Here is a 15650-nt window from a genome sequence, read left to right as displayed (position 1 = left end):
TATTAATACTAGATTGTAAATGCAGTGTCCAGTTTCAAAAACACATTTTCATTTATCCTATTAGAAAATTCTGAGGGACCGTTCATCTGTTTAAGATCCTCAGCTCCTGAGTAAAGAGTAAAATGGTGAAAGAAACCTGGGAGGACAAACGCTTTTCAAAGTGTCTATAACTTCTTCATAAGGAGAAACCACAGAAAGTCAGACCTGATGAAGTTATAGCTACTTTGAAACACATTGAGAATAAAACCACAATTATTCTAAAATACTCTGAACATTCTGTATATCCTTATTTAATACCGACCAACTGAGCAGCATACCCGCATCTACTATACCTGGGAAATTTTGATATGTTAACTTATCAAATTTATTGAAATGTCAACTCTTGAAAGAGTCCATACTGCTTAAGACTTGCTGATGCGTTTCTGAGTAAGGAGGATTCTAACTTACTTTTGGATGATCACATAGAAACTGAGCAGCTTCTTCAAAATATTTTAAATCCACTTCACCGAGGAAAGTAGGTAAATCATCATAAGCAAAATAAGCCAGTGCAAGAGAAGCAAAACCCCGGCTGGCCAGGAGGCTACTGCGAAACTCTAGTAGACCACCAACACCTCCAAACATGTCAATAACTCCTGGAAAGGGTCCTTCACCTAAATAGAAGGTGGAATGCCAAAGTCAATGGATTTCAACCATATGGAAGACAAGTATTGGTAAAAGCTTTATAGGGAACCTGTCATCAAGTTTTTGTACCCCAAACTAATGCCATGTCAACACAAGTATTCCTTCTTCAGGATTTAGGAGAACATGATGTTAAGAAGCAATAGTTTTGTTAACTTCTATAATTTACTCTCTGTTTAGGGGGCAGTTTTGGAATTGGTTGACTTCAGATTTTATCTGAGGAGTAACGGTCTTGTCTGTACTGTGAATGTTTAGGCGACTCCTATTGACCAGATGTTGGGTTCTTGAATGGAGGACTATTAACAATGAAAGCAGGGCTTCATACTTGGGAGATTAATATTTATTGCAGTCCTCAGAGGAGAGGGGCAGGGTTGTGCCCAATAGATCAGCAGGAGCAGCTGGTGATTACACCCTCTTCTTCCATTGACAGAGTAGGAAAGTGGAAAGCACATGCTGCCACTTCCATGCATTCAAGAGACACCAACTTCTGAGAAAGTTCAGGAAATAGTAGGGACACCAGGCTGTTGACATAGAAGAGGTAGAGCAATAGGATAGAGTGGATAAGAAGAGATTGGGCAAACAAGCACTTGACTTGACTTATATCCTCAGTTGTAAACTGGTGTAGAGTTGTGTAGAGGAGGAAGTTATGCACAGAGATAAGAACGCTATCACAACAGAGAGGCTCATGAAGATTAAGCCATCAAGGAGATAACTGATAAAGGTGAGCATGCTCTTACAAGTGAGAAACCTGTGAAGATTTAGCCAGAAGGGAGAATAAGTTGGAGAGGGGTATTGCAAGTGTCAGGGACTTTCTAACTTATAAAGTCCAGTGATCACAGCAGCATCAGCACTGAGCTAAAGGAGTTTTAACTGCCCTTGCTAAAATAGACACCACATATTATCTATCACCAATGGCTTACAACCACCACTAATCCAAATAACTGTATATCAGTACATTGACATGGTTATTATTACAACTGATTAACACTTATAATTAGGCACTGACTGGTATGGGTATTTGCACATTGTTACCTACCAGGTGGAAGAAAAAGTGCTCCTCGTACCCGTCCTTCTCTTATTGATATTCTCTGGATTCCAGGAGCTGCATACCATCTTTCAATGACCTTGGTGGCAGCAGGTGAATCTTCAGGAAACGGAATGACCACCAGTGAGGAATATAGCTCCAGATGAACCAAGAAAGGACTTCCCACTACATCACGTTTTATCAGCCTTAGAAATGGGATTGTTGGTTTCAGGGCCCAAAATAAGCCCATAGGACAGACACCATTGAAGTCTCCACCAGTGGCTGGAGTTTTCTCCAGGTCCACCTTCCCTTCCAAATCAGTCTTATAAAAAGCTCTGGAGTGAAATATCTGCCCTTTCTCATCTTTCAGCCATGCTCTTAGAGTGATCACCTGCTCGGGGAGAAGTCCCCAAACTTGAATTTTCACTGGTTCATCCACCAAGGAGATCTCAGGAGAGACTGTTAGACCAACCATATCTGAAGATCAAGGAGTCTTAAATGGAAAACAAGGGCCAAAAAGACAATTATTATTAAGTAAATAAAGGCGTGAAGACAGGAATTTATTGATATAGGATCTCCACATACAATTCTTCATACAGTCAAGCAAAATCCTACTCTGTACTGATGAGGAACAAGAAAATTATGAATTTGTTTCAATGGCACTTACAGTAATGTAGTGTCTAAAAGCATAGGCAATGCCAGGAGTCTGTGATGACACAGCATTTAATCTTAAGTATCCAGACGTCTATTTTCAGTAGGTCAGGAGACATAGGCTATTGTCTGAATGTTAAATGTATGTATTGGTTTCTTTTATTGGCTCAAGAGACATAGACCATTGCTATATTAACCTGAATGTTGACTCTTGAGTTGATGTTTGTTGCAGCGTATTGTGTTGCTATCTTTGGAGAACAGGGATGTTCAGTACAGACCAAAAGTTTGGACACACCTTCTCATTTAAAGATTTTTCTGTATTTTCATGACTTTGAAAATTGTACATTCACACTGAAGGCATCAAAACTATGAATTAACACATGTGGAATTATATACTTAACAAAAAAGTGTGAAACAACTGAAAATATGTCTTATATTCTAGGTTCTTCAAAGTAGCCACCTTTTGCTTTGATGACTGCTTTGCACACTCTTGGCATTCTCTTGATGAGCTTCAAGAGGTAGTCACCGGAAATGGTTTTCACTTCACAGGTGTGCCCCGTCAGGTTTAATAAGTGGGATTTCTTGCCTTATAAATGGGGTTGGGACCATCAGTTGTGTTGTGCAGAAGTCTGGTGGATACACAGCTGATAGTCCTACTGAATAGACTGTTAGAATTTGTATTATGGAAAGAAAAAAGCAGCTAAGTAAACAAAAACGAGTGGCCATCATTACTTTAAGAAATGAAGGTCAGTCAGTGCGAAAAATTGGGCAAACTTTGAATGTGTCCCCAAGTGCAGTTGCAAAAACCATCAAGCGCTACAAAGAAACTGGCTCACATGAGGACCACCCCAGGAAAGGAAGACCAAGAGTCACCTCTGCTTCTGAGGATAAGTTTATCCGAGTCACCAGCCTCAGAAATCGCAGGTTAACAGCAGCTCAGATTAGAGACCAGGTCAATGCCACACAGAGTTCTAGCAGCAGACACATCTCTACAACAACTGGTAAGAGGAGACTTTGTGCAGCAGGCCTTCATGGTAAAATAGCTGCTAGGAAACCACTGCTAAGGACAGGCAACAAGCAGAAGAGACTTGTTTGGGCTAAAGAACACAAGGAATGGACATTAGACCAGTGGAAATCTGTGCTTTGGTCTGACGAGTCCAAATTTGAGATCTTTGGTTCCAACCACTGTGTCTTTGTGTGACGCAGAAAAGGTGAACGGATGGACTCTACATGGCTGGTTCCCACCGTGAAGCATGGAGGAGGTGTGATGGTGTGGGGGTGCTTTACTGGTGACACTGTTGGGGATTTATTCAAAATTGAAGGCATACTGAACCGGCATGCTATTCCATCCGGTTCGCGTTTAGTTGGACCATCATTTATTTTTTAACAGGACAATGACCCCAAACACACCTCCAGGCTGTGTATGGGCTATTTGACCAAGAAGGAGAGCGATGGGGTGGCCTGGCCTCCAGTCACCAGACCTGAACCCAATCGAGATGGTTTGGGGTGAGCTGGACCGCAGAGTGAAGGCAAAAGGGCCAACAAGTGCTAAGCATCTCTGGGAACTCCTTCAAGATTGTTGGAAGACCATTTCCGGTGACTACCTCTTGAAGCTCATCAAGAGAATGCCAAGAGTGTGCAAAGCAGTCATCAAAACAAAATGTGGTTAAATTTGAAGATCCTAGAATATAAGACATATTTTCAGTTGTTTCACACTTTTTTATTAAGTATATAATTCCACATGTATTAATTCATAGTTTTATGCCCTCAGTGTGCATGTACAATTTTCATAGTCATGAAAATACAGAAAAATCTTTAAATGAGAAGGTGTCCAAACTTTTGGTCTGTACTGTAGGTCATTAAACATATTAGTAAACCTCAATTGTTCATCACAAATTATATAAGTCCATGTAGCTTGTTGACCGGCAAACAGTGAAGGACAAACTATGCAGATTAATTAAAATACACAAACGAGAGATTGTTCCCTTCCCTCTGACCTGTGGATGATGGCTTGAAGGACAGTTGTGAACTATAAACGGGGGATCTGCCTCTGTTCCAAGTGATATACAGATTTGGGACTTTACAAAAGCACAGCGAGGAACACTTTACAGGACAGCTGCCAGTACACCGTGCCGCCATCAAGAGGGATACAGATTTGACATTCTACCAGATGCCAGCTTAAGGACCACGGCCCTAGCTGGAAGAATACAGATCTGCTCCATTGACCATCAGTAAACCCACCTGTCACCTGGCCCCATGGAAACTTTCGGAGAAGCCAGGTTGTGACCCTCCGGTCACCTGTCCATGTGCCTCAATGGAATGTCAGCTTCCTAAGCTCGTTGTTACCTCCTCTCTGTGGGTGTCCGCCAAAAGCAGGCTGCCAATGGTGGGGGTAGTCTGCCCTGGAAGCCCCGAAGTCGGAGTTGCTCCAATCCCGGCGAGTCAGCGGAAGGGTGAGACTAATTCTGCACCATCTTGGGTATTTGCTCGGAATGTTCTCTGTGTTATTGTCTGTTTGGTGGTTCAATAAAGTATTGCTACACTGTTTTACCCTCACCCTGTGTTGTCCGAGTAGCATTATGCCCACGGGAAAGTAGAGCGGGCGTCCAGTGGGATGAGCCTTGGTCCATTAGGTCTCGGGCCAGCGGATGAGAGTACCCACTAGACCACCGTGTCTCCACAGTCTCTCTTTGCAATTTAAAGGAAGTGATTAAAGGAGTTGAACACTTGAAAAAAAAGTTTACATATGTTTGGGATACCTCCTAACTATCCCAGATCCTAAAAGGATAATCCCAAATTTTTGGGTGCTGTCATGGGAAATCTGCTCCATGTATCAATTCATCCTCCATAACTGGCACTTTGGAGACATGGTAGAGGTAGCATCACCAACACCAACCACACAACACATGACAAGCCAATGATGCCATGTGCTCCAGCAGCAGTTAGAAAGGCATATTTGCATGGGGCAGCATGGCTGCAGCAAAGCCAGACGTTATAAAGCTAGAGTGGAATTGGTCTTTAAAGTGAGTTTTGATCTACAGATATCAACGTCTGTCCTGGATCCTGGTGTGGCGACCCTGAGGGTTCGGTCGCCACAAGGGGGGATACTGCAGCCTGTCAGCAGGTGTAGTGTCTCCTCACCCAGGTAAGGAAGGTGCACTGGTCGGGACCCTGAATCTACATTCAACACTACACACTCCTGACCTATGGGAGGCAAGTATGCACCATAGTGCTGCCTCAGCAGGATCACAAGTGAGGGGAACCAAAACTTAGGGGAACCATGTAGTGGGTGAAGGGTAGAACACACTTTTAGTTTGCACATAGTTTCATATATAATAGCCAGCTATCTTAAGCACAAGGTTCTTGATTCCTAGTTCTTGGCTCCGTTCTTTGATTGTGGTCTTAACAGCTGACAGTGGCCTTGTGTAGGAGCCTGCAGTGTGCTGAAGATGCACGGTCCTCGTGCTCTGACCTCGACACGAGGAGCGGGTATGAGTTAATGTCTCTACCCCGGTCAAGTTCCCTTGCTTAAGAAGGTCGGGAGCTATAGTAACAGCTCCACAAGCAAAAGGATCCCAGGAGGATGCAGACTGAGCGGTATACGCCACCTGTCCTCGCTATACTGGCCCAGCCAGAGGGACTCCTGCTGCAAGAGGGGTACCGGCCCCCGACATCTGACTTTGCCACTTCACGGTAGGCTACAGTGGATCCCGTCGGGTGACGGGCGGAACGGAATTGCCGCCTTACCCTATATCTGTGCATAGTCCAGAGGGAGACCCAGCCTTTGCACGCACACAGACAGGAGAGGTTCAAAGGGGACTGTTAGGAACACTCTGAGGGTCCTGATCCAGGCACCTGAAGCACCTGGGTGCGCTGAGCCCTCATCCCTGGTGGCCGCAGTGATCCGTGAGGAGCAGGGAGAAGCCTTGCGGCTGAGCTAAAAGAACTTCGAGTAAAAACCCTGGAAGACTATCCCTATGGCCTCTGGACTCTTTATTACACACTGTACCACACTGCACCTGAGTGACCCAGGACTACTCTCCCCATCCTCCTGTCCCATCTGCCCTGAGGCCCTGCTCCACCTGTGGGGAGTTATAACATCGCCTGCTGCCACTACATCCAGCCTCAGAGGACTGCTCGCAGCGCTGGTGGCGCATCACAGGACACCACAGGTGGCGTAGTCAATAATACCACTCAAGCCTGAATGCCCTAACATCATTTTTAATGTGACGGCCCTGGGCACGGGACGGGTCCGGTCGACGACTGCATCCCCCAAACATCTGACCCGGTTCCGAGTACCTCCATCTTCCCAGGGCAGGGCTGCGAGCATCACACTGGGAGCTTCACTACCGTCATGTATTCTGCACAAGACAGCGCTTCATAGAGAGGTCATCACCTCACCAGTCTCATGTGTGGAGGGGGCTGGCTGCTTATTTCAACAGCTGAGCCATCCCTGTTCTCTGTCTATGCATCGGCCATGACAGCTGCACCTTGTGCAGGATGAAGGTAGTCCATTTTAAAGGAAGGACCACACCACCACTTAATCCCTTCACCATTGACAGCTACATCATAAACTTAAGTGTAACAAAACAAAGATAATGGATGTCAATATTAACTTTTCTAACATCCTAGATCACAATTTACACAGGTTAACGACTTCAGCTTGCAATAACATTATGGTTTCCATTCATAAATGCCACAGTGTTGTGATGGATCTGATTCATAGTTTTTAAGGTTCAGGCTGTGTGCCCACTATGCGTTTTTTAAACGTTTCCGCAGCGGCAATTCCATTGCAGAAACGCTTAAAAAACGCTTGGTAGAAGGTCTGCAATATTCCCCAATGATAATCCGCATGTGCTGTGCACTTGCTGCAGAAATTTCTGCTGCGGATTATCATTGCGGAAAAATCCGCAGCACTACCAATTATTTTGCAGAAGCGCGGCATTTTCGCTGCCATTGACTTGCATTGGAACGCATGGATTCCGCATCACTGAATCTGCAGATGCGGATTCCATGCATTTCAATGTGCGGATGGTACCTGGGTTTGGAGAAGAGGAGTACCTGTAAAAAAAAGAAAATAAAAGATATACATTATACTTACCTTCTGATGGCCCCCGGTGTCCTTAGCGATGCGTCTTGGCTTGCCGGCAGCTCGCGATGGTCTAAAAAGAACCTGCCGTGACATCACTTAGTCATGTGACGGGTCACGAGCTGCCGGCAAGGACATCAGGGGCCATCAGAAGGTAAGTATATATTTATTTTTTACCATTCTTTCGGTCACATGGATTTATATAGTGCATGGATTTATATGGTGTGACCAAGTTGTCAAGCACTTTCCAAGTGATGCTAAAATCGCTTGTCAACCCGCATGCGGAAATGCATGTGAAGAACGCTTCACATCCGCATGTCCCTGGCAGGAAAACGCATGTACAATCCGCATGTGTTTTTTCTGCCAGGGAGATGCAGAAACACTCAGGAAAAAATCCTGAGCATTTCTGCATCATGGGCACATAACCTCAAGGTAGGCTTAAGTCCATCAAGTTTAAACTTTAGCCCAACAGGTTTATGCAGAAGAAGGCAAAATCTCCATGAGGCAGATACGAAGTGCCCCATATTAGAGGAAAAATTCCTTTCCGACTCCAGAAACGTCAATCAGACTAGTTCCATGGATCAACGTTCCATCATACAATCTAGCGCCCATAACCTGTAATATTGTATCCAGACCTTCCTTGAACTTTTGTAGTGAATCAATCATTACAGCATAATGTGGCAGAGAGTTCCATAATCTCACTGCTCATACAATAAATGTGTCTATGATTAGGATTAAACCTTCTTTCCTCAGGATGCCCCTATTCACCGTTGCAGGCATAGATGTAAAAAGATCTTTGTATTGTCCCTTATATTTGTACATTGTAATAAGATCGTCCTTAACTCATAACTTCTACAAACTGAATAACCCCATGTTTGATAACCTGTCCTGATATTGCAGTCCACCCATTCCCTTAATTATCTTGGTCGCTCTTCTCTGCACCCAGTCTACTTCAGCTTTGTCCTTCTTATACACTGGAGCCCAAAATTGTACACGGTATTCTAAATGTGGCCCCACTAGTGACTTGTATAGAGGTAAAACTATGTTCTTGTCTCGAGCATCTGTCTCTTTTAATACATCCCATAATTTTATTAGCCTTGGCAGCAGCTGCCTGACACTGATCACTAAAGTTTAGTTTCCTGTCCACTAATACCCCTAAATCTTTTTCAGTGACAGTTTTACCCAGTGTTTTACCATTTAGTACATAATCAGTGGCGTACCGCCAATGGCGGCAGGCCACGCCACTGCTATGGGGCCCGTGAGGCGGGGGGGGGGGGCCCCCATGAGCCGGGGGGCCCCGAAGCAGTGGGGGGGAACGAGGAGGATATGTGATTAATGGTTAGAGGTTGCGGCAGCGGAGGAGCAGGGTACACGCAGTAGCCGCTGCTGCAGCTACCACGTGTGCCCACTGCTAAAGGGACATGAATATTCACCCTTCTCCACTCCCATGGGCGTGGAGAAGAGGGAATATTCATTCTCTTTAGTAGCGGGCACGGAGGAGCACTGAGCCACGGCTCCTGCTGACAGTACCCGCTACTAAACAGAATGCATATTCACGCTTCTCCATGCCCATAGTCCCAGCGTGGAGAGGAGTGAATGTGCCGGCAGCAGCAGCTCACCTTGGTGTCTGAGAGCGCGCGCTGCTCAGATGCCAACATGAGTTGCAGGCAGACAGGACACAGCAGCGCTGGAGCAGAGGGGAGGAAGGAAGGCGAGTAGTGTTTATTTTTTTTTATGTCTAAAGTGATTGTGCCATACGCACCAGGACTGGGGGACGAGGGGTGGCATACGCACCAGGACTGGGGGACGAAGGGTGGCATACGCACCAGGATGGGCAAATTTACCAGTAGCTGCTGCATTTCCCACCCTAGGCTTATACTCGAGTCAATACGTTTTCCCAGTTTTTTGTGGTAAAATTAGGGCCTCTGCTTATACTCGGGTCGGCTTATTTAAAATTTACGGCATTTTAAAATCAGTGATTACGTGGTGCCCAAAATACAGCATGACTGTGTGGTGCATTATACTATATTGGGCCTGCATTTTACCCTATGGGGTGTGTAATATACTGTATGGAGAACTATGGGGAGTGCATTATACTATATGGAGGATTATGGGGGGCGCATTTTACTATATGGAGGATTATTGGGAGCGCATTATACTATATGGAGGATTATGGGTGGCGTATTATACTATATGGAAGGCTATGTGGGGCCATTATAATATTTTGAGGGCTATGTGGGGCAATTGAAGTGGGGTACAATAGGGTCATTATACTGTGCATGTGGAGGAATGCACCATAGGGGTATCATACTGTGTTTGGGGGGCACTTTTATTGGCATCATACTTTATTGGGCTATGAAAGAGGAATCTAGGACTTCAGCAGGAGGAAAATTACTAAGTAAAGGCTGGAAAATTGTGAGATTCACTCTTCTGTGACACACACAAATATTTGTTTATTTTTTTTGGGGGGGGCCCCCCCCCCAATTAGAACTTCAGCTATGGGGCCCCATGATTTCTATGTACATCCCTGTAAATAAGTATACATTTTATGTACACTAAACTTTAATTGCCAATTCTCAGCCCAACCATCCAGCTTACATCAATCCCTCTGTAATATTAAACTATGCTCCTCTGTGTAGATTACCTTGCAGAGTTTAGTATCATCTGCAAATATTGAAATTCTACTCTGCATTATCTCTGCCAGGTCATTATTAAACATGTTAAAAAGAAGAGGACCCAATACTGACCTTGTGATACTTGACAACTGTGACCCAATTAATGGTGTGTTCCATTAATAACAATCCTCTGTTTCCTATCACTGTGCCAGTTGTTAACCCAGTTATACATATTTTCCCCTGGTCCCACTTCCCTAATTTTATGTACCAACCTTTTATGTGGCACTGTATCTTACGCCTTTCAAAAGTCCAGATTCATGATGGACACAGCTTTCAATGGGAGAAATACCATTGAATGCACTGTTATCTTTTCTATCAAATGTGCATCTGCCATGAAGGCTGTGAGCAACACTCCTGATGCAGATGTAATCTGCACTTTCATTATGTCCATGACTATATTTCTTGGTCGTAATAAGTGCAATGTTACTGTAAAATAGGAATGGACTGTTTCTTGCATCTTGGATGAGAAACCTGAAGAAATTTTACAATTATGATGCAGTGTCCTTGCCAGCTGGAAAATTGTGAACACTTCTGGCAGAAAACGTATCACTTTGATTGACTGTTATGCATGTAAAATCTTGTAAAAATGCTAATGGAGGGATGGGAGAATTAGACAAAAGTGTTTTAACGAGATGAGTCATATGATCTAAGTAGCCGCTTGAGGCTGAAAATCCTGAAGAGCCTTGGCCAAAAAAAGAAAAAGTAAAAAGTTGCCACTACTTATGTGTGATAAGTGATCATTAAAAGGGATACTTTATCTGATTCATGAATGAGAGCCTGACTACATGATTGACTCTCCGGAGTTACAGAGAATATGTACATTAAAGATTTGACTGGGGACTATCCCCAGAGACCAGACTAGTCTTGTGCTGATCGAGGTGACTGACAGGTATCAGGGAAAAGCTGGCTGGGGATGGGGCCAGACTAGTCTAGGCTCTCGCTATAGTCCCTGGCTAGATCTTTTAATTTTAAAAATATTCATATCTGTATGTGGGTTATCTGATATATGCAGTCATTTAATGTAAGCGTTAAAGAGGTTGTCCACTACTCTTAGGATAGGTCATCAATGTCTGATCGGCTGGGTTCCGGCACCTCCGCCAATCAGCTGTTATCGGTGTTGGCCGGCTGGAAGTACTTACCGAGCTGGCCGTCTACTTATAGTGGCTGCCGCAGGGTACTACACATCCACCTCCTATTGTTTTAAATCGGAGGTGGATGTGCAGTACTCTGCAGCAGCCACTACAAGAAGATGGCCACATAGGAAAGTAAGTACTTCCGCCACTGATAACAGCTGATTGGCCCCAGCCGATAATACATTGATTACCTATCCTAAGGATAGTCCATCAATGTCAAAGTAGTGGACAACTTCTTTAACCCTTTTCTGACCTACTATTACACCAGCGGTGCGGGGCGATCACTGCCGGGTGTCAGCTGATTGTCACAGCTGACACCCGGTGCCATGTGCCAGAAGCGGTCCCCCACCGCTGCTGGCACATTAATCCCTGTAACAATGCTGCGATCGAAAGCATATAAATCCATGCAACCGGCATGGATTTATATAGTGTGACCGTAAAAGAATGGTAAAAAAATAAAAAATAAATCTATACTTACCTTCTGATGGCCCCCGGAGTCTTGCTTCGCTCCGTCCTGGCTGTCGGCAGATTGCGGTATACTGTACTGAAGGACCTGCCGTCACATGACTAAATGACGTCAGCGCAGGTCCTTCAGTCCACCGCGATCTGCCGGCAAGGGAGGATGAGCGTAGCGGGGGGCCATCAGAAGGTAAATATAAATATTTATTTTTTATTGTATTCTTTTTTTTTTTTTACAGGTTCTATGGTACCCGGGTCCAGAGGAGAGTCTCCTCTTCTCCACACCCGGGTACCATCCACACATTGAAATGCGTGGAATGCGCATCTACATATACAGTGATGCGGAATCCAAGCGATTCAATGCAAGTCAATGGCGGCAAAAACGCAGCGCTTCCGCAAAATAATTGGTAGTGCTGCGTTTTTTTCCGCAATGATAACCCGCAGCGTAAATTTCCGCAGCATGTGCATGCGGATTACCATTGGGGAACATGGCAGGCGTTTTACCATGCGTTTAAGCCTTCTGCAGCGTTTTTCCCGCTGCGGAAACGCTTAAAAAACGCATCAGGGGTACACAGCCTAAAATAGTTTTTATTGTGTAAAAGGCGCCAAAACATAAAAAAAAAACTATATAAATGTGGTACCGCTGTAAACGTACTGACCCAAAGAATAAAGCTGCCTTATCAATTTTACCTCACGAGGAACAGCATTTAAAAAAAACAAAAACACAATTCCGGAATGTTGGTTTTTGTTTATTCTGCCTCCCGAAAATCGGAATAGAAAGCAATCAAAAAATGGCACGTGGCCGAAAATGGTACCAATGTGTCTTTTAGTGTGTGACAGCTGTCAATCATAAAAAACCAATATGAATCTGGTGTCGCTGTAATCACACCGACCCGAACAATAAAGTCATCTAATCACTTATACCGCACGAGGAATGGCGTAAAAAATAAACTCTAAGGTTAGGGTTAGGGTTGTGTTGGGGTTGGGATTTTTACAAAAGTAAAAGGAAAAAAAAAAAAAAGACAACAATATGGCGAATAGTTTTGAGCGCAAGTGCTCGCTACTTGAGTTTGCATCTGGTGCTCGGGCATGCACCAAGTATCGCGGGTGCTCGAGTCTCCGCCCCCCTATGTTTTGCAGCTGTTATACAGCCAAAAAAACCTTGTGGGGATTGCCTGCCATGCACGAGCGATCCCCGCATGTTTTTTTTTTGGGGTGTCTAATAACCGTGAAACATGCGGGGCGGGGACTCGAGCATGTCACTTGAGCACCTGAGATACTTGGTGCATACCCAAGTAGCGAGAACTTGCGCTCAAGACTAATGACAACTTATTCAATACGATGACTTAACGTTATCAAATTTTGTGTCGTACCTCTGGGTTCAAAATGTTCACTATACCCCTTGATAAAATCCTTGAGGGGTCTAGTTTCCAAAATGGAGTCACTTCTGGGGGCGGTTTCCACTGTTTAGACGCGTCAGGGGCTCTCCAAACGCAACATGGCATCCGCTAATTATTTAAGCAAATTTTACATTCAAAAAGTCAAATGGCTCTCCTTCCCTTCCGAACCCTGCCGTAGCCCAAACAGTGGTTTTCCCCCACATATGGGGTATCTGCTTACTCAGGAGAAATTGCACAACAAATGGTATGGCACAATTTCCCCTGTTACCCTTATGAAAATGCAAAATTGGGGGCTGAAAAACATTTTTTTTTGTGGGAAAAATGTGAAAATTTTATTTTTACGGCTCAGCGTTATAAACTTCTGTGAAGCACCTGGGGGTTCAGGGTGCTCACCATACATCTAGATAAGTTCCCTGAGGGGTCTAGTTTCTAAAATGGTGTAATTTGTGGGGGGTTTCCACTGTTTGGGCACATCAGGGGCTCCCCAAACGCAACATGGCGTCCGCTAATTATTTAAGCAAATTTTACATTCAAAAAGTCAAATGGTGCTCCTTCCCTTCCGAACTCTGCCGTGCGCCCAAACAGTGGTTTTCCCCCACATATGGGGCATTGGCGTGCTCAGGAGGAAATGTACAACAAATTTTAGGGTCCAATTTTTAATGATACCCTTGCGAAAATAAAAAAAAAATTGGGGTCTAAAGTAACATTTTTGTGAAAAAAGTTAAGTTAATTTTTTTCTTCCACATTCCAAAAATTCCTGTGAAGCACCTGAAGGGGTAATAAAGTTCTTGAATGTGGTTTTGAGCACCTTGCGGGGTGCAATTTTTAGAATGGTGTCACTTTTGGGTATTTTCTGTCATAAAGGTCCTGCAAAGTCACTTCAAATGTGATGTGGTCCCTAAAAAAATGGTTTTGTAAATTTTGTTGGAAAAATTTGAAATCGCCTCAACTTTTAACCCTTATAGCTCCCTAACAAAAAAAAATAAATTTTGGTTCCAAAATTGTACCGATGTAAAGTAAACATGTGGGAAATGTTATTTATTAACTATTTTGTGTGACATATCTCTCTGATTTAAGGGCATGAAAATTCAGAGTTTGAAAATTGTGAAATTTTCACCAAATTTCCATTTTTTTCACAAATAAATGCAAGTGATATCGAAGAAGTTTTATCACAATCATGAAGCACAACATGTCACAAAAAAACTATCTCAGAATTAGTGGGATCAGTTGAAGCGTTCCAGAGTAATTACCTCATAAAGTGACGGACAGAATTGTAAAAATTGGCCTGGTCATTAACGTGCAAACCACCTTGGGGGGTAAAGGGGTTAAGACACAGCAAAAAAGGCAAGAGTGTTTACCAGCCAGATCTCAAAACTAATGCACGCAGGATGCAGCAAAACCATATAATAAAGATGGTGGCAACACAGGTACAAAATACTGTTGAGACAACCACTCTCAGCCTACCAATTCATGGAGGGGGCGATTGCTTAGTATTAAAATTGCACACAAAAAGGTTTGTATAGGGCGCTGGTCACACACATGTAGTGCATAGTGTCTGGCTTACAGCCTATTAGTTACGCCCATACTATTAGATTAGGTGGGCTGCCCGGTACGATCTAAGAGCACTCCATGAGAACAGAGACCCTAGTTTACAATGCCAGCACTCACAAGTAATGAGGACCCTTGACGCAGGTTGCGAGCTTGCGTATTTTGGCCAAAATATCAACTAATACCTCATATATTATATACTGTATATATGTATTTTTGCACTTTTTTTTATTTCAGGGTACTGCCAGGCCCATTTCTGCTGGTATTGTGAACAGCGCCCTATACAAGCCTTTTTGTGTGCAATTTTAATACTAAATAATCACCCTTTCCATGAAATGGTAGGCTGTGAGTAATTGTCTCATCAGTATTTTGCACCTGTGTTGCCGCCATCTTTATTATATGGGTTTGCTGCATCCCGAGTGCAATAGTTCTGAGATCTGGCAGGTAAACACTCTTGCCTCTTTTGGTGTTTTTTTTTCTTGAATCTTGGGAGAATTTTTAATTCCTCTTATTGTGGCTTTGCTTTGAGTTTTGGACAATGTCTTTAAGTTCTGAAGTCATGGCAAAAAGTAGATATAAACTACAATTTAATGAGCTTTTCCATCACCTTTCTATTTAAAAAAATAAAAAAAAAAAATAACGAAAAAAAAGTTGTAATGCCTTAATTGCTTTATTGTAAAGCTGCCCACATACCCTTCTTTCCATTTTGGAGCCTTCGTGTGTCATACTCTGCTCCTCAGGCATGAACTCCTTTCATGCCATGCTGCAATTGCAATTTTTCTGGTGAGCACTGACTACATGTCTACTAATTTCTAGCAACATCCTAGCCAGCCCTGGAAATGGCTACTCTACCTTTTTGCAAGTGTTCCAGCCTGCCCAATCCATCAGAGAGGACACTATTGGTCTCTGGCTTCCCAGGAAATCTCCATGCAGGCCCATTCCACTGAGCATGTATGGGAGCTATACTATTGAGTTTGCATCGTACATGCTCAA

General features: G+C 43.7%; 1 protein-coding gene across 2 annotated transcripts in view; it reads right to left on the bottom strand.

Annotated features, from left to right (window-relative positions):
* LOC141270551 (acyl-coenzyme A amino acid N-acyltransferase 1-like) overlaps positions 1-15650 on the bottom strand; it is a 30471-nt gene that overhangs the window by 1497 nt on the left and 13324 nt on the right. For both annotated transcript variants that reach the window (XM_073680624.1, XM_073680614.1), the window contains exons 2-3: positions 1715-2195; positions 448-650 (exon numbers count right to left, since the gene is read on the bottom strand). In XM_073680624.1, the coding sequence (XP_073536725.1) occupies positions 448-650; positions 1715-2177 (666 nt within the window). In that variant the 5' untranslated portion in view covers positions 2178-2195. The remainder of the gene's footprint in view (positions 1-447; positions 651-1714; positions 2196-15650) is intronic.

Source organism: Phyllobates terribilis, unplaced genomic scaffold, assembly GCF_046119375.1.
Source record: "Phyllobates terribilis strain yellow unplaced genomic scaffold, ASM4611937v1 Scaffold_1__5_contigs__length_1240528914, whole genome shotgun sequence".
In the NCBI taxonomy this organism is placed as follows: domain Eukaryota; kingdom Metazoa; phylum Chordata; class Amphibia; order Anura; family Dendrobatidae; genus Phyllobates; species Phyllobates terribilis.
Note: the sequence above shows the minus strand (reverse complement) of the source record. Positions and strands in the feature narration are given on the sequence as shown.